Source organism: Miscanthus floridulus, chromosome 5, assembly GCF_019320115.1.
Source record: "Miscanthus floridulus cultivar M001 chromosome 5, ASM1932011v1, whole genome shotgun sequence".
In the NCBI taxonomy this organism is placed as follows: domain Eukaryota; kingdom Viridiplantae; phylum Streptophyta; class Magnoliopsida; order Poales; family Poaceae; genus Miscanthus; species Miscanthus floridulus.
In genome coordinates this window covers 86,378,432-86,402,503 of record NC_089584.1, presented here as the reverse complement: position 1 = coordinate 86,402,503, position 24,072 = coordinate 86,378,432, and the positions used below count along the sequence as shown (strand labels likewise).

The following is a 24,072-nucleotide window of genomic DNA, read 5'->3' as shown; positions in this document are numbered from 1 at the left end:
GGCCAAGAGCGTGTTTGGCGGGGCGCGTGAGTTTCTCGTGGCTCCAGCGAACAGGGCGGAGCGAGTCAGGGAGGAGCCAGGCGCTCCCAGCGGTACTAGCCACGGTGGTCGGTGGCTTTGGCCAGTGGTCTAGTGCTCGGGCCGGTGGTTTGGTGCTCGGAGGTGGTCTGGTGCTCGGAGGGTGGTCGGGTGCGCCAGCGGTTGGCCACCCACGACGGCGGCATTGCGAGCACGTTGTAGCGAGTGCTCTGCTTCGGCGTCCATGGGGCTTGGAGGGGTCTACAAGCATCCAAGGGCTCGGAGGTGGTCGCGGTGTGCGCGTGAGTGTGCTGTGCTTGTGTGCCTATAGACCGGAGATGGCCTTAACCTATGCGCTCACGGTATGGGAGCGCCATGGCCGGAGTAGCAAGGTCCAGTGGCAAGTAGGGGATGAACCGGGGGCTCACCGTAGGTGTTGTGGAAGAGGGGATGGTGGTGGCAGTGACGAGTTACAGCCGGGTAGCTCCGGAAGCCATGCAGTGTCGTGCAAGCATCGTGGCGTCGTCCTTGCTCCGGCGGCTTCGGGGTGCTCCTCGGCGGCTCCTTCTTCTTTCTCCCGCTCCTTCCTTCTTTTCCTCCTTCTTGGCTCTCTCCTCTCCGGCTCGGGTGCACAGGGGGTGGCCGCAAGGTGGCGGCGGGCATGGGAATGCGCTAGGGCAACCGGGACCAGGGCTCTTATAGCCAAGTGGGGGAATGGCGAGCCCGGTGATCGTGGTTGGGGAATCAAGGGGCGATCGGAGATGCGTGCTGCATCCAACGGCCGCGAGTGTTGCGTGGGCACGGCGCCAAGGGGACAAGGCCATGCCCAGGTGTGACCCCCTGGCCCGCCCCTGCCAGTGCTGTCGAGGCTCGGGTCGGAGAAGGAAATTGGCGTGAGCGGTCGGGGGAAGGAAGACGACACTGTGGACGCGTGGGGCCCGTTGGCAGTGACAGCAAGCGAAGGCGGGGAGGCGCGTGGGCGTGAGCGGCATGCGGGGCTTGCTGGGCCAGTCGCTCGATTGCGCGAGTTGGGCCGGCTGCGCGCGAAGCAGGGCTGCCAGTGGGCTAAGCAGCCGAGCCGGCCTGCGAGGCCTTATTTTTTTTCCTTTTTCATTTGCTGTTTCATTTCCTTCTTCTTTATTGGAATTCAATTTTGATTTTAAATCTGATTCCAAATTGGTGTGCACCATATTCATTGGAGTTGTTAAGCATAATCATAACTCAAATGGAAATCCAAATCACATTTTGGAATTAACCATGTATGCAATACTTTATTTGTTAGAACTTAAATAAACACAATTAACTAATGACATGCCATGCTTATGTGTTAACTTGGGGTTGGGTTAGACCCAATGCATTTCTTAGGTTGGTTTTCTATACATGACACTCATCATCACATGGGAGTTTTAAGAAAAAATTTTGTAGTTGGTATTTTTGGTGTGTGGATTTTTAGGTTGTTACAGTCGGTGGGGGTGATCATGCACGCATGTGAATGGCATCCTTAGTCTTTTGATCAAGGAAAAGTTCCCTAGCCTGCTGCAGTTTGGTGGAACTATTGAGTCAGCCTACACATGGGCCCACTATGCCGCCGTCCCCGACGCCCCTGATCGGGATGGTAGGGTATTCGTCGACAATGGTGTAGCATGTCAAGGCCGAGCTTTGGGTAAGTCTTTCTCGCACTACATTGCTCAATACATTGCATTGATTGGACATGCTTGAAATAATGACTGGATACATCGTGTCTATATGCAGGATTTCTTTATATACGAGGAGGGATACGAGGCCAAGGCAGATGTTGTGGCTGACAAAGCCACCAAGAAACTCATCAAGGACATGCACTATGAGGCGCGCATCCAGGCCATGCCGCGGAAATTCTGGCAAGAACCATGAGGCTGACCCCGGAACAATACCTGAAGGTAAATATAGAAACATTAATACTTATTTTTTTTAGATTAATTACGCTTAATTTCATCTTCTTATATGTCATATACTTGATGACATAGGTGCCCTTTATGGTGGTGCGCCTATGATCTGCAGTGCTGTGCCCGGATGGTGGGACAGGTGGTGCGACCCCCGCGTGGGAGGAGAATCACAATGCTTGCCGGGAGTGGCGTTTGCTGATGCCGGGTGCACCACACCATCAAGGCAACCTCACCTCTCAGAATATGCGGCTAGATGGATACGCGAATTCATTTCTTTATTCTAACGCTCAACTCTCCATAATTTCTAATCATATTGCTTTTTTTTTGCGATTAGCGGCACATGGTGGCGAGCCTTGCTCCTAGTTCATGGCATATGCTTTTTTCCCACAAGGGCAAGGTGACGTCCGACGTCGCCTACAACCCGAAGGACCCACCCTCGGCGTATAGCAACGGAGTCCGTCCACAGCTACCTCGATGGATACACATCGATGGCAAGGGCGGTCCATGGCCCAGAGTATGATCTGAGTGCCCATGACCTTGATGGTGAAGTGGTCATGAGGGCGGGAGGAGGCAAGAAGCATAGCCGGTTCTGGATTGGCGATGACACAATCAACACGGCCAATACTCCCACTCTCTCCTAGATTCGAGCACGGAGCACCGGTTCTAGTCCGACGCTACGCCCACGGCCGGACTCTACACGGTTCCAGATGAACGCACTCCAGGTTATTTCTGTTTTATTCATTGATTTTTACATACTTTTTGCATTGCATTGTAGGCTCAGTTGGAACAAGAAATGAGGCGCCGGGAGGAGCTAGAGGCGAGGATGGAGACAGAGCGGCAGAGGATGGAGGTAGAGCAATAGAGGATGGAGTTGTAGATGTTTGAATATATGAGGGGTGTTTGCGCTGCAATTGGTCAACCTCCACCACCGATGGCAATCCCTCCTCCTCGACCTCCGCCAAATACTATTTTAGGCACTGTGAGTCGCTTTACAACCTTATAATCATCGTTTCTACAAAGATGCCCAGACACTAGAAACTTAGTGACTAATGCTATATGTTTGTTACCAACTAGTACTTAAACAATCATACTAGAGCACAATGCAACTGAGAGACCATACGTGTTGTTCAATCTTGTCTCAAACATGCAATCTCTTCTCTTTTGTGCAGCATCAATCAACGGCATCGAATGAGCCTCATGACCTAGAGTGATCGCAGTGGAACTCGTGGCCTAAGTGACTACTTGTGATTTAATTTGTATTTGTATTTGTGGATTATCTGTGACTACTTGTGACTATTTGTGGTTGTGAATGAACCTATTTGTGATTCTCAAGTTTATTTGCATTTATGTGTTGGCGATATATCTATATGAACTGCTTGTGATGCTTATTGTGAACTATTTGTGATGCATATATTGTTTATTTGAGTGGGGTACGTTATACGTAACCGAACAATAAAAACAGAGAATATATGGTCGCTTTGCCGAGTGTTACACTCAGCAAAGAGGCATTTTGCTGAGTGCCAGAGTAAAAACACTCGGCAAAGAGGACATGTGGCCAAAATTAGTGCATTCTGGGACTAAAATGACTTCTTTGCCGAGTGTCTACGTTGTGACACTCGACAAAGAAGCCAATATTTGTATGTTTTGGGCCTGTCTTTGCCGAGTGTCCAGTATTTGACACTCGGCAAAGATGACAGATTTGCCGAGTGCCTGGGATTTGACACTCGGCAAATAAGACATGTTTGCCGAGTGTCAGATATGGGACACTCGGCAAAGAATTCAGGTTTGCCGAGTGTCAGGGTCCAGAACACTCAGCAAACGCGTCGTGACCGTCTCCGCTGTCGTCGCGTTACTTTTTTTCGCCGAGCGTCGGTTTCAACTCTCGGCAAAATGTTTGCCGAGTGCCCGATAGAAAACACTCGGCAATGAGACGTTCACCGACACTGTAGATGTCGTGTGCTGTTTGTCGAGTGTTACACTCGGTAAATCTTTTGCCGAGTGTTTTTTGGTACCAAGTTTCCATATGATTTCACCCGGTTTTGTGCTGATTGTCTCCGCCGTGCAACAAGAAGGCCAAGGTATACGTACACTAGTAGAGAACAGACCTTTGATCCTCGGCCAAAATGGGCTCTAGTCCCAGAATTTTTTGCCCCTGGGACTAGAAATACCTTTAGTCCCGGTTGGAGGCTCCAACCGGGACTAAAGGTCCCTGCCCAACGGCTACTGCGCCAGACAGAGGTGGCAGGGACCTTTAGTCCCGGTTGGAGCCACCAACCGGGACTAAAGGTATACTTTTACTTCCGGTTGGTGGCTCCAACCGGGAGTAAAGGTCTACTCCCGGGCCGTGGCTGCGCTCGGGGTTGGAAAGTTACCTTTAGTCCCGGTTGGATCCACCAACCGGGACTAAATGTTCTCCCTTTATAAATCGACCGTCTCCTCCTTCCTCCCCGAGCCCGAGCTCAGCACATTTTGAAGCTCACTGCAGTAGTGTTCTTGCTTCCTCCCTCCCTCCATTGTTCCTCCATCCATTCTTCGATTCCTCTGTCGATTTCTTCGATTCCTCCATCGATTCTTCAGTTGTAAAGGTTACCAATCTCATACTCTCATTTTTCACCATTTTCTTATGCCATTTTGTTCACTATATATATTTATGGTTCTTTATTGTGGTTTTTTTTCATTTGTAAGCAATTTGAGCTCAAAATCACTTCAAGCTTGCATATTTACATGAAAGAAGGTTAAAGTATATATAAATATAAACTTAGAAAATAGTTAGAAAATTATAGCAAATCCGTACTAGTTGAACTTGCGGACCATGTTCAGCTCGGCGAGCATGTTCTCTGCCGAGCGGTAACGGACGTCAAGGAGGAGCTTTGATTCTACGAGGGAGAGCGACAACGGTCGTGGAAGACCGTGTTCCCTTCCTCGTAGAATCGGAGCTCTTCTTTGACCAAGTACGGTGCCGTCCGGTGGAGAAATGCTCGCCGAGATGATCACGTAAGCAAGGTCAACTAGTACGGATGGTTATTTATTCACATGTCCCGATATCATCGCAGTAGTCTGTCAATCACCGTACCTAAATGTAGTATATATAAATAAAAACTTAGAAAATAGTTAGAAAATTATAGAAAATCCGTACTAGTTGAACTTGCGGACCATGTTCAGCTCGGCAAGCATGTTCTCTGTCGAGCGGTAATGGACATCAAGGAGGAGCTTTGATTCTACGAGGGAGAGCGACAACGGTCGTGGGAGACCGTGTTCCCTTCCTCATAGAATCGGAGCTCTTCCTTGACCAAGTACGGTGCTGTCCGGTGGAGAAATGCTCGCCGAGATGATCACGTAAGCAAGTTCAACTAGTACGGATGGTTATTTATTCACATGTCCCGATATCGTCGCAGTAGTCTGTCAATCACCGTACTTTTTATTTTAACTTTTTATGAAATGAAAAACTTAGAAAATAGTTAGAAAATTATAGAAAATCCGTACTAGTTGAACTAGCGGACCGTGTTCATTTCGGCGAGCATGTTCTCTGCCGAGCGGTAACGGACATCAAGGAGGAGCTTTGATTCTACGAGGGAGAGCGGCAACGGTCGTGGAAGACCGTGTTCCCTTCCTCGTAGAATTGGAGCTCTTCCGTGGCCAAGTACGGTGCCGTCCGGTGGAGAAATGCTCGCCGAGATGATCACGTAAGCAAGGTCAACTAGTACGGATGGTTATTTATTCACACGTCCCGATATCGTCGCAGTAGTCTGTTATGTGTGTACACTCCCATTCTTCTGTTAATTTACGGAAATATCATGTGAATTACTTACCTGCCGCAGTAAAAGACGAGAACACAATGACCATTAAAAATATCATTGTTTAGAGATCTAGATAATTTTATAGTTTGTTAATTTTATTTGTTTATAAAAGGAGAAATTTATAGTGTATTAAAAAATGAGTATAGAGAGTAGATGGCAACTGCTTCTGGGTCCTCGGCCTCTCATGGGTTTCCAAAGCGACTTAGGCCGGGCCTTCCTCTCATTCCATGCGGCAAGTGTCGTGATGAGACAAAGATTGTGATGGAGTACCGAGTGAAGAAGGAGGGTCCCAACAAGGATCGTATCTTCTACAAGTGTCCGGATCGCAATGTGAGTTATTTTATCGTATTTAATGATTATGGTTAGTTTATACCTATTTTCATGATGGTTGTGATTAAAGTTCTAATTTTTTGTTTTAATTTCAGTGGGATGGCAGTGGACGATGTTCAGGCTTCTACTGGGAGGAAGAGTATGTTGAACTCGTGCAAAAATATCTTGCACAACAGGCAGATACGGCGGCTAATGAGGCAGTGATCCAGCCGAAGAAGCCCAAAGATGTTGCACAATCGGGGGATCTGTCTGTTTTAGTTGAGATTGGTCGCGAAATCCTTGTGCTCCTGAAATGTATTTTAGCTTTAGTTCTTTTAGTGGTAGTTGGGATTGTCTACATTGTAGCGATGCTTTCATAAATTTGTATCTTTTGTGGTGGCACGCATGTTGTATAAATAATTAATTATGATCTAGGTTTTAATATGATATTTATGTCATGTAATGCAGATGAGCCGTCATTGGATGTATAATGCTGATCGCCGCTCCCAAGAGTTCATTGACGGCGTGCATTCTTTGTTACGTGCGGCCGAGGCAAACAAACGCGACGGTTTCATGTGCTGCCCATGTGCCATATGTAAGAATACGGTGGAATATCCTTGCTCAAGGACTCTTCATTCACACTTGTTCAAGTCGGGTTTCATGCCAAACTATATTTGTTGGATAAAGCATGGAGAAATCGGTGTTGTAATGGAAGAAGGTGAAGAAGAACAATGGGACGACAATGATATTATTCCTGATGGTGCGTGCTTCAATGATATTGCAATGGGAGAAGCTGAAGAAGAGGTAGCCGCAGAAGATGAGTCGGCTGATGATCTTTGTCAGGTCATTCGTGATGCACAAAGAGAATGTGAAAGTGAAAAGGAGAAGATCAAGTTCGAGCAGATGCTAGAAGATCACAAGAAATTGTTGTACCCAACTTGTGATGCAGGGCAGAAAAAGTTGGGAACCACACTAGAATTGCTGCAATGGAAGGCAAAGAATGGTGTATCTGACAAGGGATTTGGAGAGTTACTAAAAATCCAAAAGAAGATGCTTCCGAAGTACAATGAATTGCCCGCCACTACCTACGAAGCAAAACAAGTTGTTTGTCCTATGGGGCTAGAAATAGAGAAGATACATGCATGTCCTAATGACTGCATCCTGTACCGTGGCAAAGAGTACGAGAAATTGGATGCATGCCCGGTATGCCATGCGTCGTGGTATAAGATCAGGCGAGATGACCCTGGTGATGTTGAGGGCGAACGTCCGCGTAAGAAAATCCCTGCCAAGGTTATGTGGTATGCTCCTATAATACCACGCTTGAAACGTCTGTTCAGAAACAAAGAACATGCAAAATTGTTACGATGGCACAAAGAAGACCGTAAGGTAGACAATATGTTGAGACACCCTGCTGATGGGTCCCAGTGGAGAGCAATCGACAGAGAATTCCCGGAGTTTGCAAATGACGCAAGAAACTTAAGGTTTGCTTTAAGTACAGATGGTATCAATCCTTTTGGAGAGCAGAATAGTAGTCATAGCACTTGGCCTGTTACTCTAAGTATCTACAACATTCCTCCTTGGTTATGCATGAAGCGGAAGTTCATTATGATGCCTGTGCTCATCCAAGGCCCGAAGCAACCTGGCAATGACATCGATGTGTACCTGAGACCACTTATTGATGAACTTCTCATTTTGTGGAATAAAGAAGGTGTACGTGTGTGGGATGAGTACAAACAGGAACACTTTGATCTGCGAGCATTGTTGTTCGTAATAATCAATGATTGGCCTACTCTAAGTAATCAATGATCTGCGAGCATTTTTGCATTAACAAAATAATAAATATTAGTTACATTATGTTTTATAATTCTAACAAAAAATAAAAAAGTTAGGTTATAGATTTTTCCTATGTGCAATAAACAAAAAGAAAATTCATATTTTTAACAAAATAATTTTATGCCTTTTATTTAATTTACTATGTATTTAACAAAAACTATTGCATTTCTATTGTATTTAACAAGACTATTGCTTAAAACAGGCGGGAAACGAAACTGCAGGCCACCTTTACTCCCGGGTGGGAAGCCCACCCAGGAGTAAAGGTGGGCTGCAGTTTCGTGGCCCGCCAAAAAAATCCTTTACTCCCGGTGCGAGTTACCAACCGGGAGTAAAGGTATACCTTTACTCCCGGTTGGTAACACGCACCGGGAGTAAAGGTACCTTTACTCCCGGTTGGTAATACGCACCGGGAGTAAAGGGTTTTTACTTCCGGTTGGTGGCTGGCACTGGGAGTAATTCTCTCTGATATATAACCTCCAGCGCCTGGCGCAGATCGATCCGCTCGTCTTCTTCCTCGTCGAACACCGCCGCCCTCTTCTTCCTCGCGCCGCGTCCATTCGCCTTCCGTGACACCGGCGCCGCCCTCTTCTACCTCTTGCGGCCTCCACCGCGCGCGCCCGTGCCCCTCCTCCGCGCGCGCCCGTGGCCCTCCACCGCGCCCTCCTCCGCGCCCGAGGCCCTCCACCACGCGTAGTTGCCCCACCGCGCCCGAGGCCCTCCACTGTCGAGCTCGAGGTGATATGTTCGTCGATCTCTTTGTACATTCGCCCGAGCCCTCCACTGCCGAGTTATAGATCACGTCGAAAACTACAACTTTGGTGTAAGCCATGTCAACGCTCGAGGTCGATTGAAAATTCCAAATTTTGAATCACAAAATCTAGGAACTAAAAATGAATATTTGGAACTCTAAATGATTTTAAATAAAAAACATATCTTAACGCAAGTTTTGAATATTTGGATATTATATGGATAAATTAGCAAGTTTAATTAGAGTGTCAAAAACTGCATTTTATGGTACTAAAATACATTTTAAGATCACTGGGACCTGAACTCATGACAAGTTTAATTAAGGACCACCAATGAAATTACTTTAGAAATTAATTAGATCGATGTAAATCCATGGCTTGTATAATAAACACGCTATATATTATTTGGAAACAACGCTACGAACCATCCGCTAATGAACTTTCGTACAAACTCCTCAGGATGGCAACCATTATCGTTGTCACTAAAGCTGAAAATGATCCAGCCCATCAACCGCCATATATTCATCACTATATGATATGCCATTATTCCAAGATGCAGTTTCAATAGAAGAATTTTTTCTATCTTCATAGATCAATGTTTGTTAACGAAATTTTATCCAAATATATTCATGTAGGGTCTTTTTTTTGAAGGATTTGTTGTAGGATATATAATGGTCAAATAGGAACTCAATTTTGATACCCAGTTTGTAAACTAAGCGTTTTTTAGTTTATAAAAAATATCACATGTGATGATGTAAGCAGTTTTGGTTGGACTTGCATGCATGGCTACAGACAAATGAAGGAAAACTTCAACGTTTCTTCATTTGTGAACTTTGAATATACAGATATAATATATTAATGTTGCTAAAGTAATATGAGCATTACATATTTTTTCCGGGAAGACTATCTTCAAACTTTATATCATAGCATCAGAGATCGCCTGTAGAAGAAGAAAATAAATTCTTATCATTTCGGAAATAGTAATGGTTATATTAGCAATAAGACACATATACTTACATTTCATAATGACTTATACTTACATTATTAACATAGAATTTTCTCATATGATGAATGACTACATGGTTCACATGGTACATAGGATCACAACATCACGCACCGACACCGCCCCGGCCCGCCTCACGTCGTCGTCGTCGTCAGCACGCCGGCCCGCCTCACGTCGTCATCGTCAGCACACCGGCCACCACGCCGACATGTATATATACGTCATTTGTATTCATATGCATGTATATATACGTCGCGGAGCACCGCCGCCCTCGTTCGTCCATGCGTTTCTATGTATACGGCGGAGCACCGCCGCCCTCGTTCACCCATGTGTACAGACATATATACGGTGGAGTGGAGCACCGCCACTCTTGTCACACCGCTCTTTCTCGTGGCCTAGTTGATCAACATTCGTATTATCGTTATCGTTAATGCTAAACAATCACACCAGGGCAAACCGCGCTGTTGATGTCACCGACGTGGTTCGCCCTAGTCACCGACGCAATTTGCCCTCGGTCGTTTATGTATAGCCCTAATTCGCCCTAGTACCGACGTAGTTCGTCCTAGTGTGGCGAATTGCGTCCGTGACTGAGGGGCAAGATTTAATAATGCATATTGTTCGTAGATTTTACGCATGTAAGCAAAGATTTGACGTACTATATATTGGTTTTGTTTTTTGAAGCTAGATGGCCGACCTGAGAAACATGGATGAGGAGGAGTTGATGATGAATTTGATCAACACTGGCACTCAAGTTGCCGGCGATGATGGTGCTAAAAATAACGTGCAAGAGGATGCAGATGACGGGAGCCAGTACTTAGCTCTTGAACAAAATGAGCAACAACATATTGGCCAAGTATATATTTTTTATTATTAGCTATATATATTATCATATGTCTTATGTGTGCTCATGACATTAAAAATAATGTTTATGTTTTGTAGCCCTCTGGATCGACATCAACAACTACAACGAAGAGTAAAAATGTTCGAGGTCCCAAAAAGCCATTGGAGGGCCGCTTCATCATCTCGGAGTTCAATGTGGATACAGGAGAACCGGGGGGGCCGAATAAAATGAAATTTGTGCACCTGTGGTTACCTTGTACGGGACCGGCTCCCGATTAGTACCCGTGAATGGAAGAAGAAGACCAATGCTCCTCATATCAGTTTTGTCTCCGATCGTGACAAGGCGTTAATTTGGAATGATGTCTTGGTACATTTCACGCTCCAAACAGATGGTTATGATGATATAATAGATGGTGATGAATTGAAGGAGCGAGTTAGGGATTGGGCAATGAAGAAGATGGCCACCCAGTTTCAAACTTGGAAGAAACACCTACACATGACGTATGTCAAGAAGAACATAGCACCAGATTTTACTGTCCCAGGCCCGATCTCAAAGCAGAGGCCCTATTGGGATGAGTTTGTATAGTACAAGACTTCGGAAGAGGGTGTGAGTCGGGTGATAAAGAACCAACGTAATGCCCAACATAAGACATACCACCATACCTTGGGATCAGGTGGCTACCCGACTGCCATTAAGAAGTGGAACAAAATAGAAGCAGACCTTCTTGCCAAGGGTATCAGACCAGAATCACTCGAGTGGGGAGAACGTGCAAAGAATTGGTTTTTCGGTCATGGGGGAACACTAGACCAGGAGACAGGGAAGTGCGTTTATGGCGCAAGACTACAAGAAGCAACAGAAAGATTGTTTTATGCTCAGAGAGCTACTGCTAGTGGTGCGTTCAGTCCCAACAGAGAGAAGGATGAGCTGACATACGCCATCGGGACTATTGAACATGGTGGCCGAACTAGAGGCAAAGGAAGTGTCTCATGGGAGCATGGATTCCCTCAGGACAGACCTTCCTACAGAAGTCACTAGAGAAAGAAGGAAGAAGAGGCACAGCGGCTCCAGAGGTTGAAGGAAGCGGTGCGTGAAGCACAGGAGCGGGAAAAAAACCTTGAAGCGAGAATGCAGGAGGAAATCAGAAGGCAAGTGCAAATAGCAGTGAGTGCAAGCAAGCAGGCATCAGAGCCAGGAATCAACATTAGCCAATCTGTTCAGTTGAAAAGCAGCTGCGCTTCCACGGAGATACCAAATCAAGGGGACACAGGACTGCGCTTCCCTGTGGATGACGTCACTGAACCTTGTACAACGTGTGAGCTACACATTCCGAAGGAGAATTCCACAATCAAGGTGGCTATCGGTCTTGTTAATCCTATCGACCGAACCAAGACACCAAGGATTCATGGGAATATAATCCAAGAAGGATATGCTACCATCTCGGTAGATAAAGCTGAAAAAGGTTTTAGTGATTTGCCTCTTGACATTCCTGGAGGTGATGGCGAGAAGACTCTAGGAGAAGCGGAGAAGACATTCATTCTATGGCGCAAGCGCTACATCATCATTCCAGGGATGTCGGCTCCACCTCCTCCTGAACTACCTCACCATAGGTACGTGCGGATGAAAACACTACATCATTAATTTGTATTGGCTTAAATAATTAACAATCTGCTCATAATAATATGTCATTCCTTTTTTTAGCAAATCCTCCCCCAACCTAAATCCAATTGTTCAATCGCTAGATCATCATAGTGCTCTGTACGATGACATTGTGTTGGAAGACGAGGCTGCATCCACACCATCTCCAAGGAGGTCTCCAACACCGCAGCCGCCACCTCCAAGGAGGTCTCCAACGCCGCTGCCAACACCTCCAAGGAGGTCTCCAACGCCTCCCCCGCCCCCGCCTACCAAGAAGCCTAGCAAGAGGCCAGCCCCTCAAACGAAGAACCAGTCCCCGCCTGCAAAGAAAGCCACCGTGAAACCAAGGGCTATTCCCAAAATAATATCTGAAGAGAAGGAAGAAGGAACTGATGCATATAAAAAAGACATGTCTAGATTCTATGACAAACTTAAAATGAATCAAGAAGCAAGGAGAAACCCGGAGAAACCGTACTTCTTCGTAGCTCCAGATATTCTAAGAAAAAAGGTGACTTCTTACCAGCAACAACAGTGGGAATCTCGTAAGCCGTTCAAATCAACGTTATCAGACTATGACCGCACTCTCACCAAGTCAATTGAGGCGGCACAGAAAAAGAAGCGAGCAGGGAAAGGAGTTGCCCAACTCGGACAACAAGCGCACCAATCAATCCCCCCGCTAGTTGTTGGTAATGAATATGGTTCGAATTTAGGATTAATGCATCAGGCAAACATTCCTCCGGATGTCGATTTGGATCACCTTGGTGAATTTCTTGATGAGACTGGTCTCGACCTTTACCAGATGTTTGGTGATGGAAACATTGAGAGTGCGGCGGAGGTTGATATTTGGAAGAAAAAATTTGTACTAGGCCAGAGTCTATACAACCCTCAAGCCTTATCTGATCTGGGGACGCAAATGTACCTGCTAAACAAGTGGTACATGCAGGCGTCTACCAGTGGAGACTTCTGCGTTGGTGTCAGAATTAGAGACGAACATTGGTTCCGTGGCGATGATGTTATGTATGTTGACTTTGCAGAATTTCATCAACTATGCCACCTGACCTCTCTGGACAAAGTTATCATTAGCTGCTATTGCCTGTAAGTAATAATTCTTTCGATCTATTATTAAACTCATCATATGTGTGTATATGCATATAAATTATCCTAACAAGTACTATATATATGCAGATTTACAATGACAGAGCTCAGAAAGGAAGGCTGCAATGAAATTGGTTTTGTTGATCCCCATATAGTATTCAAAGACCCAATTACTCCAAAGACTAATTGGAAGTCTGAGTCAGAGAGTAACCTCATGAACTTCTTAGTGAACCAACGCCACAAGAAGGATATACTCTTTCCCTATAACTTCAAGTGAGTGTTAATCATGTCGATCATATCCTTAATGGCTCATATGTTGATTCTAGTTAATTAATGAGTGTTATGCGTTATATCCTATAAACACATGCAGCAATCACTGGATATTGATGGACATCGATCTGGTGAAAAGTCACTTGATAATCTATGACTCGATGAGAAAACCACAACAAGACTACCAAGATATGATAGATATTATCCAGAGGTAATTTCGGGATCTCTAGCAACTATATATACACACAAACATGATGATTAACTATATCTGATGACGTGGCAAATTTTTTATTGGGCAGTGTTTGGAAAACCTTTATTGAGAAGCAACACATGGAAAAATGCAAAGCGCCACTGAATGTAATCCCTTTGAAAGTAAGTCCCCTGAATCGCATCATCTTTATTAATTAAACATATAGCTTTCACCGGATCACCAGATTGGATGACAAATCTTTTTCTCGTAAAGTGGTGTCTGAGGCAGGAACAGGGGAACAACTACTGTGGTTACTATGTTTGCAAGTTTATCAAGGTGCTCTCCCAAAGAACTCCTACAGAGAGACTCAAAGTACGTTAAAAATACACTATATATTCATTTAATTATTATTATTGATTGTGTTACTATGTCTTTATATATATATATATATATACATATATTAATTTATTTTCCTTTAATTCAAACCTGTAGACTCGATGGTTGGAGGAAAAGGTCATACGGCAAGACCAAATCAAAGCAATTCAAGAGTCTATAGCCGGATTTTTTAATGAGCAGGTCATCGATTTCAAGGGCGAGTTCTACTTCGACCCAACACTGCCATTGAAGCCAAGCTAAAGGATGAGAGGAAACTTGTTATGTCACAACAAATATAATGCAATCTTTTGTAATATATGCACATGAAATAATATAATGTAAAATACACATATGCAAGCATGCATGTAAATATATATATGACGCATGCATGCATATATATATATATATATATTTCTATGCTTGAATTGTGTGATTTAATACGTTTATTGTGCTTGAACCGAAACATACTATATGCGCGTATAAATGTATAATTAGCAGCGTACAATACGACTTCGAAAACCTATTTTGAAAAGAAAACAAAAAAATGAAAAGAAAAGAAAAAAGAAAAAAACCTTTAATCCCGGTTCGTATTACCAACCGGGACTAAAGGTGTCGGCCATCGTGGCATGTCAGGAGGCACCTTTAGTCCCGGTTGGTGTTACCCACCGGGACTAAAGGTCCTCCTTTAGTCCCGGTTCCTGACCCGGGACTAAAGGACCCCCCCTTTAGTCCCGGATGCTTGCTCCCAGGTGGAGAACTGGGACTAGAGGGGGTTTCCCACCGGAAGTAAAGCTCGGTTCTCACCAGTGGTAGTTGCGGACTTGTAGCACGGTGCCCTCCCATGCTGTCCCATTTCTTTTGAGGATGCAGCTTGTATCCGTCAGGGGTCAAGCTCAAGTTATGATGTACTCCGCCGCTTAAGCAATCTGCTGACGAGCTCGTTGTTGCTGAGCGCGAGCCCTCGTTGTATCACCGAACTTGAAACAAGCACCTATATATCGTGTTACGTGCCGCTCTTGCTAGCCAGTCTCACCACAAATCTTGCAAGCCCTTGCATCGCATGCACCCCATCCCCATCCTCATTCAGACGATGAGCTCTGCTCTATAAATCAAGGCCGATGAAGGGAACTGCCCGCCAGTATGGGTAGGACTGCAACAAGAACGTCGACGTGTTTGATGCATCATGGCTCGCATCAACGCTTATTCCCTAGCGCTGCTGCTCTTTTGCTACGTTTTGTCAGGTGCAGCTGAAGCGGCGTACAATGTCGCCAGTTTCGGAGCGAAGCCCGACGTCCGGCACGTTCGCCAGTGCCTGGTCCGCCGCTTTCCGATCACGGGAGCCGGCGGCCGTGCACGTGCCGAACGGGCACTTCCTGCTCAGCCGTGCGGCCTTCACTGGCCCATGCTCCAGCAGGGTGACGCTTCAGGTCGATGGTACGCTTGTTGCGCCATCAGGCGGGGACGATGGTTGGATCGTGTTCGACCACGTCGACGGCCTCACCGTGTCTGGCGGCACCGTCGACGGCCGCGGCGAGGCGCTGTGGGCGTGCAAGGCTGCCAGGCACGGCGAGTGCCCCAGTGGAGCAACAGTGAGTTGCCATATTACATCACATGCATCTTATTCTTGCAAGTGCATGCTGAAGTGCAAACATGCATGACACCACAAATATAAAGTGTTCCTCTTGATCGACTTGGTGCGTCGCTAGTCGCTGAAGGTGCTGAACTCGAGGGACGTGGTGATCAGCGGCCTGACCTCGGTCGACAGCAAGTTGTACCACGTTGTGATCGACGGCTGCGAGGGCGTCACGGTGCAAGACGTACAGATCGTCGCGCCGGGAAGCAGCCCCAACACGGACGGGATCCACGTGCAGGCCTCGTCCCAGGTCACGGTCACCCGGACCAGCATCCAGACCGGGGACGAGTGCGTCTCCGTCGGCCCCGGCACCACCAACCTGCGCGTGGAGCACGTCAGCTACGGCCCGGGCCATGGCATAAGGTACGTAGTGGACTGAGCACACAGTCGTCGTCGTCACATGTGTGATGGTTTGGGTCCGGTGGCGTCCAGCATAGGGAGCCTGGGGAAGGGAGAGCGAGGAGAGCGGTGTGGAGAACGTGACGGTGATGGGGGCCGCCTTCGTCGGCACCGAGAACGGGCTGCGGATCAAGACGTGGGCGCGGGCCAAGGTGGAGGGCGCGTACGTGCGCGGCGTCGTCTTCGAGCATGCGCTCATGCACGACGTGCGCAACCCCATCATCATCGACCAGAGCTACTGCCCCAACCACGGCGGCGGCGCGGGCTGCCCCCATCAGGTTCGCGCGCGCGTGCGGCACAGACATGCATGCATGGACACAAAAGCAGTTCGATCGAGCAGCTCGCAGGCATGACTCGTATGTATAGCTGCTTAGATTAGAATTTTGTTTTGCTTGCGTCACCGGTGCAGAGCTCGGCCGTGAAGATCAGCGACGTGAGGTACACGGACATCCAGGGGACGTCGGCGTCCAAGGTGGCGGTGAAGTTCGACTGCAGCGCGAGCAACCCGTGCAGCGGGATCGGCCTCAAGGACATCAAGCTCACCTTGGACGGCGGAAAGCCGGCAGAGGCGACCTGCCAGCACGCGGACGCCAGGGCTTCCAGCGAAGTCGAGCCTCCAAGTTGCCTGTAACGCGTTACAGATTAAGGGCTAGTTTGGTTAATTCCCAATCCAAAGGGATCAATCGTGATCCGTTTGAACTGGGGATTAACCGAACAAGCACTAAATGGTGTGGCGTTGACACTTGGATTATGTGCTCCATTCTGCTGTAATAACAGTTGGTCCGTGTTCAACTGTGTAACTAATATTGGGTCATCAGTGGGAGAATAGAACCAATAATCTCAACTAGCCCATTGCCCCATACCATCTTCTATCTACTCTTATATCTTAGTATAACTGAGAAAAAGAAACCCCTTAAAAGCCAAAATATGATCGGGGAGTTCAAGATGGAACAAGAAAATCACATGCAAGCAAAGAGGATCAAATTCGATAGCAAAATATGAGCAAAAGGGGCTAATCCTAGAAATTGCAGCAGAAACAGACTTACAGCCGGGTTTCCATACTAGTTAAGCAAAAGGGGCTAATCCTAGAATTTTTGTACTTTGTCAAAATGTGTAACAGGCTCCACCATTGCGTTCCTATCACAAGTCTATCGAAAAGCATATATAGATAGTTCAGTTTGGAGTCTAGATGGAGAAAATGCGATTTCGGAAAAATCATCCATTAGAAGCAAGCTTAGTCGGTTCCCTAAACCAGCTAAGCTAGTCTTGTACACTTCCTTAAATTGAAGAATAAACTTCATCATTGTGTTAAGTTAAGTCGATCAAAAAATATATAGATCGCCCAATGTAGATTTCGAATGAAGAAATTACGCTCTCGAGAAGTGTTTCTACCAACGAGCCAATACCAATTCAGTAGTGCAACATGTATCTTTTGCTTATCACTTAATCATCTAATCTTTTGTGAGTACTTGTGGTGGCTAGAGCACTTGGATGAGAGACTTAACTCCCCTACAACTTCAGCACCCTATAACACACTTGAAATGGACGGACATATGGGTAACCTCCAGATATAGTCGCTGGTGGCTAGCTGCAACTTTTGCACTAGCACCGGAGTTTCCAGTGCCGCACCAGAGCCTTTTTGTGATGCCACGTCGACTAGCTGTGCCGACCGTTGGAGGGTCCTTTCTCCTGTGCCCTCTAAAATCTTTTGTAGAGCTTCTAGAAGCCAACCTTGTCTTCGGCGCTCAGTCCTTGGTATCATCAGAGTAATCCGGTGAAATGAAGGTGTTGGTTCTTCATATGCACCAGAGTTATCTGGTGACGTGCCTATCCTCCGTGATGTCTTGGATTTCTTGTGTCTTCTATGATTTTCAATGGTGCTCCTGGGTCTTCCTTGAGGTGTTGATCACTTGATCCTTGCATCCAAATGAACTAACACCTTGTATACTAATAAACCACATTAGTCCATTTAATCATTGTCAATCAGCCACCAAAGTTATATATAAACCTTGATGTGCCATTTTCTTTATAATCTCTCTAAGAGAGTGAAATAATTTTTGTTCCCTTCCTCTCAACTCTAGCCTAAATCTAAGACTCCTCTATTTAAAATGCACATATCTATGCTATTCAATATGCTTATCTAAAACTCTTTCAACAACAATAACAACAACAAAGCATTTAAGTCCCAAACAAGTTGGGGTAGGCTAGAGTTGAAACCCAGCATAAGCAATCAAGGTTCAGGCACGTGGATAGCTGTCTTCCAAGCACTCCTATCTAAGGCTAAGTCTTTGGGTATATTCCATCCTTTCAAGTCTCCTTTTATTGCCTCTACCCAAGTCAACTTCGGTCTTCCTCTGCCTCTCTTCACGTTACTATCCTGGCTTAGGATTCCACTACGCACCGGTACCTCTGGGGGTCTCTGTTGGACATGTCCAAACCATCTCAACCGGTGTTGGACAAGCTTTTCTTCAATTGGTGCTACCCCTAATCTATCACGTATATCATCGTTCCGAACTCGATCCCTTCTTGTATGACCACAAATCCAACGCAACATACGTATTTCCGCGATACTTGTCTGTTGAACATGTCGTCTTTTAGTAGGCTAACATTCTGCACCATACAACATAGCAGGTCTAATCGCCGCCCTATAAAACTTGCCTTTTAGCTTATGTGGTACCCTTTTGTCAAATAGGACACCAGATGCTTGCCGCCACTTCATCCACCCTGCTTTGATTCTATGGCTAACATCTTCATCAATATCCCCGTCTCTCTGTAGCATTGATCCTAAATATCGAAAGGTATCCTTCCTAGGCCCTACTTGACCTTCCAAACTAATATCTTCCTCCTCCCGAGTAGTAGTGCCGAAATCACAACTCATATACTCAGTTTTAGTTCTGCTAAGTCTAAAACCTTTGGACTCCAAAGCCTCCCGCCATAACTCCAGTTTCTGATTCACTCCTGTCCGGCTTTCATCAACTAGCACTACATCATCCGCGAAAAGCATACACCAAGGGATGTCCCCTTGTATGTCCCTTGTGACCTCATCCATCACTAAGGCAAACAAATAAGGGCTCAAAGCTGACCCTTGATGTAGTCCTATCCTAATCAAAAAGTCATCCGTGTCTCTGTCACTTGTTCGAACTCTAGTCACAACATTGTTGTACATGTCCTTAATGAGCCCAACATACTTTGTTGGGACTTTATATTTATCCAAAGCCCACCACATAACATCCCTTGGTATTTTATCATAAGCCTTCACCAAGTCAATAAAAACCATGTGTAGGTCCTTCTTCTTCTCCCTATACCGCTCTATAACTTGTCTTATTAAGAAAATGGCTTCCATGGTTGACCTTTCGGGAATAAAACCAAATTGGTTTATAGAGACCCACGTTATTGCTCTCAAGCGATGCTCAATAACTCTCTCCCATAGCTCCATAGTATGGCTCATCAACTTAATTCCCCAGTAATTAGTACAACTTTGAATATCCCCTTTATTTTTGTAGATCGGTACCAATATACATCTCCTCCACTCATCAGGCATCTTGTTCGATCGAAAAATATGGTTGGACAGCTTGGTTAGCCATACTATAGCTATGTCCCCGAGGTATCTCCACACCTCGATTGGGATACCATCCGGTCCCATCGCCTTACCTCCTTTCATCCTTTTCAACGCCTCTATGACCTCAGATTCTTGGATTCTCCGCACAAAGCGCCTATTGGTGTCATCAAAAGAGTTATCCAACTAAAAGGTTGTGTCTGTATTCCTACCATTGAACAATTTGTCAAAATACTCTTGCCATCAATGTTGGATCTCATCCTCCTTCACCAAAAGATGCTCCCTTTCATCCTTAATGCACTTAACTTAGTTGAAGTCCCTTGTCTTTCTCTCACGAACCCTAGCCATTCTATAAATGTCCTTCTCTCCTTCCTTCGTACTCAAACGTTGGTAAAGATCCTCGTACGCTCTACCCTTTGCCACACTTACAGCTCGCTTTGCAGTCTTCTTTGCCACCTTATACTTCTCTATATTGTCCACACTCCTGTCATGGTACAAGCGTCTATAGCACTCTTTCTTCTCCTTAATAGCCCTTTGGACTTCCTCGTTCCACCACCAAGTATCTTTAGCCTCGCCTCCACTTCCTTTGGTTACTCCACACACCTCTGAGGCCACCTTCCGAATGTTGGTTGCCATCTTCTCCCACAATTTGTTTATGTCCTCTTCTTCCTTCCAAGAGCCCTCTTTGATAACTCTTTCCCTGAATACCTCTGGCGTCTCCCCTTTTAGTTTCCACCACTTTGTTCTTTCAATCTTAGCTTGTTTATCTCTACAGGCACGCACCTGAAAACGAAAGTCTGCCACCAAAAGCTTATGTTGAGAAACAACACACTCCCCTGGTGTCACCTTGCAACCCAAGCATGCTCGTTTGTCCTTTCTTCTTGTGAGGACAAAGTCAATATGGCTAGAGTGTTGTTCGCTACTGAAGGTCACTAGATGATATTCTCTCTTTCTAAAGAAAGTGTTGGCTATCATCAGGTCAAAAGCTATCGCGAAGTCCAGAACTTCCTCCCCCTCTTGATTCCTACTACCATACCCAAAACCTCCATGAACTGCCTCAAAACCTACGCTTATAGTACCTACATGCTCATTAAGATCTCCTCCTATAAAAAGCTTCTCACTACTAGGTACAACTCTAATCAGGCCATCTAAGTCTTCCCAGAACTGTCTCTTAGCACTCTCGTCAAGGCCTACTTGGGGGGCATACACACTAATTACGTTCAAGACCATATCACCAATGATAAGCTTGACTAAGATAATCCTATCTCATTGCCTTCTCACTCCTACCACACTATTCTTGAGGCTCTTATCAATCAAAACTCCTACTTCATTTCTATTCGCAACTGTTCCTGTGTACTAAAGCTTAAAACCTGTATTGTCCACCTCCTTCGCCTTCTGACCCTTTCATTTAGTATCTTGAACGCATAATATATTTACACGCCTCCTAGTCGCGGTATCAACTAATTATCTTAACTTACCTGTAAGCGACCCTATATTCCAACTAACTAAACGGATCCTAATTGGTTCGACTAGCTTCCTTATCCTTCGCACCCGTCGACTCAGATGTGAAGACCCTTGCTCATTTTTCACTACACCTGGACGCCGATGTAGCACGCTACTAAAGATGCGACGACCCAATCCTTGCTCACTTGACACTGTGCCCAGATCGCGTCACGGGGGTGACGACCCGGCCCTTGCTCATTTAACACCATACCCGGGTTCCGATATGGCGCATCGCTAAGAGGGTTACGCCCCAACGGTTTTCTTTCGGGTTTCATCTCCATTAGAATGGCTAGGTTTAACATTGGCTCGCCACGCCTATCACAACCCTCCTCATTTACCAGGGCTTGGGACCTGCTATGTTGAGACAACATAGGCGGAGTTATCTAAAACTCTTTCAACTATATACAATACTTCCTCTCTCCAAAATAAGTTAACTTATAAAGCTATGTCAAACAATTTTAAATCTGATCAACTTTATAATAGAAAGTATCAATATCCGTGACACAAAAAAAGGACACTGTAAAACTATATTTCAAGGAGTCTAATAACAAATACTTTGAATCATATATATTGTTACTTTTTTGTTCTAAAATTTTGGTCAAATTTAATATAGCATGACCTAAGACAACCCTGGAAAGTGATTTAACTGAGATGGGGATCATCATGTGTACGAAACGAGCTTAGTACATGCATTGTACACATTTTATATAGTCTTGATTGTCTAAGGTTTATGCACATACATTTCGCTGACGCTATTTACTAAGCGCCAACGCAACCAAAACTCCTTACAAACAACTGATGGTTCTACGCGCGTCCACACGCAAACCACTAGTTCTTTTCAAGTAGCAAAGAGTTGGGGATCCCTGAAAACAGCAGGGAAGGCAGAGCTCAGGCTGACCTCCCTCATACACCTCTAGAGCCAGGGAGGTCGACCCACTGAAGCTGGAGCTCTATTTCCCCGCACTCTACGTTCCTTAGCCGTAGAACCAGGTCTTGCTTCACCTTCCCCTCCGATACATATATCGAGCTCTCCTCTGCAAGGCAGTTCTGTCTGTTCGGCACCAGTTTCTTTACTATGGTTTTGTCGGCAACATCCTGGAGTTTCATCTTCACAACCTCGACTAATGGGCGGATGTCCACCTCTGCATTACCCATTGTATCATCCACGAAAGTGCCCTTGTCATAAACTTCCTGAAAATGAGAGAGAGTTACTTGTCAATATGAGTGTTTCTCTCTTTAAGAGATTTGGAAAATGAAGTCACGGTGTGCAATCTAAGCTATGAAATAGTCTTCTGAAAGGACATGGACTAAGTGTTTCAAGTTTCAACCATGAAAGTTCAAGGACAGCTATTTTCTAGCTCAAGTTTGCATCTCAGCCCTCCTACCGAAGTTCGCCAGACATTCATATTTCCCTTTGAGACTCAAATAGTCAAATATCAAAACCACAGGGAGCCTCAGGAAACTAATACACTCAACCTAAGAAGCTTAAAAGATCCTAAACATGGCTTAATTTGAATTACATTTAGCTGGCACAGGCAAATTACAAGTGTGCATCAATTCAATTGATCAGTTACATATAAGAATAGACAGAGTTAATTTCCATAATATGGAAGTTATTCAGTAGATTCAGCGAAAAGATAAAAGGCAAATAATTACTCCCCTCCAAGTAGTGACTGCAGGCTGAGTTAGCATTTACTACTAGTATATCAGGAGACACCTGATTTTCACAGTGTATGAAACATGGTTGCCCATATCGATTCTAGTATAGATAACAGCGACACTTGCACATATCGAGGAAGACTGGTAATAAACTAGAATAAACTAGTACTAGCAGTAAAGTAGTAGTACTTCTTCCTTTGTTACTCGTTTGCTTAGAATATTTGCAGAGTTTGGAAAGGGTAGGGGCAAAAGAACCCAGAGAACAGATTTGGGAAAGGAAAGGTGGAAGCGTATGCATACCAGTCTGACTGGAACTGCAGGGTCTTCAATAGAGAGCGTGAGTTCTTCGTTCCATTCCGGATTGGTACTCTTCTTCACCACCCGTGTCTTCAGTTTCTGTGGATTGTTGAAAAAATAATCACGATTCTGCGCACGCATGTGTGAAAAAAAAGGACAGACAACTTCATAGGGGAACGAACTCCAAACAGGGAAAATAAAATCCGAATAGCTGGAGTAGCGTATTAGTCGTCGTCTCTGCTGTAGGCCTGGCGGGGATCGATTCGAACGAAGTTCGACAGATCTCGTGACGGACAAAACCCACCGGTAAATCAAGGCAAACTTCAATCGCCTGTAGAAAAGAAAAGGAGGGGAGGAGAGGAGGAGGAGCGGACCTGCTTGCCGATGCGAACGACGACGTAGGGATCGCTGGATCGGAGGTCGCGGATGGCGAGGCTCACTCCCCTCAACACGCGCACCTTCACCAGCCCGACGAGATGGTGCAGCATGGTGGTCTCCCTCTCCTTCACCACCAAGTTCTCTCTCCTCCCCGCAGCCGCCGCAGGTCTTCTCGGTTGTTTGTTTCTCGATGGGTTTCTGCGGTTCTATTCTACCTGCCGTTGCGCTCTGGCTTCGACTTAAGTAAGCTGCCGTTGCGCTGGCCAAGTCAGAAAACTGTAGGAGACGCCGAATACGTATTGCCGCGGTGCTTGACGCCCCCAGTGGATCTCTTCTTCTCCCACGGTGGGCCCCGCGGTCCCACCCCCAGTGGAGCAGCGTAGACTATTCGTCCGTTACGTTCCGTCCTGATCCTGGCTCTTGACCTGTTGACCGAGGAGGGCCGACGACTCCCCGTTCTCCAGGCTGTTGTTGTTTGTTGACCGAGGTGGGTTTGATCCGGTCGCTGCTGCTCCGCGTCTATCCAGAATCCACAGATGCAGAAAAGCGGCAGGAAACGAACATCGTTGTGATGACACGGTAATTTTAGACGGGACGATCGGATGGAGCCTTC

At 45.8% G+C, this 24,072-nt stretch overlaps 1 protein-coding gene and 1 pseudogene across 1 annotated transcript; one reads left to right on the top strand and one right to left on the bottom strand.

The window, feature by feature from the left end:
* The first annotated feature begins 15,217 nt into the window (after nucleotides 1-15,217).
* LOC136452515 (polygalacturonase-like) lies at nucleotides 15,218-16,697 on the top strand (annotated as a pseudogene).
* A 5,094-nt stretch (nucleotides 16,698-21,791) lies between these two features.
* Nucleotides 21,792-23,685, bottom strand: LOC136452514 (GTPase activating protein 1). Its single transcript, XM_066453126.1, has 3 exons — nucleotides 23,456-23,685; nucleotides 23,085-23,180; nucleotides 21,792-22,316 (listed from the first exon to the last, which is right to left on the bottom strand). The coding sequence occupies exons 1-3, from the start codon at nucleotides 23,567-23,569 to the stop codon at nucleotides 22,029-22,031; spliced, it is 498 nt and encodes a 165-aa protein (XP_066309223.1). The 5' UTR covers nucleotides 23,570-23,685; the 3' UTR covers nucleotides 21,792-22,028.
* Between the last annotated feature and the right edge of the window lie 387 nt (nucleotides 23,686-24,072).

Excerpts from the sequence above, each read along its gene's own strand:
- LOC136452514 (XM_066453126.1), bottom strand. The coding sequence starts at position 23,569 with ATGCTGCACCATCTCGTCGGGCTGGTGAAGGTGCGCGTGTTGAGGGGA. Across the intron at positions 23,181-23,455 it reads TCGTTCGCATCGGCAAGCAG|AAACTGAAGACACGGGTGGT; the intron begins GTCCGCTCCTCC and ends AACAATCCACAG. Across the intron at positions 22,317-23,084 it reads CTGCAGTTCCAGTCAGACTG|GAAGTTTATGACAAGGGCAC; the intron begins GTATGCATACGC and ends TCTCATTTTCAG.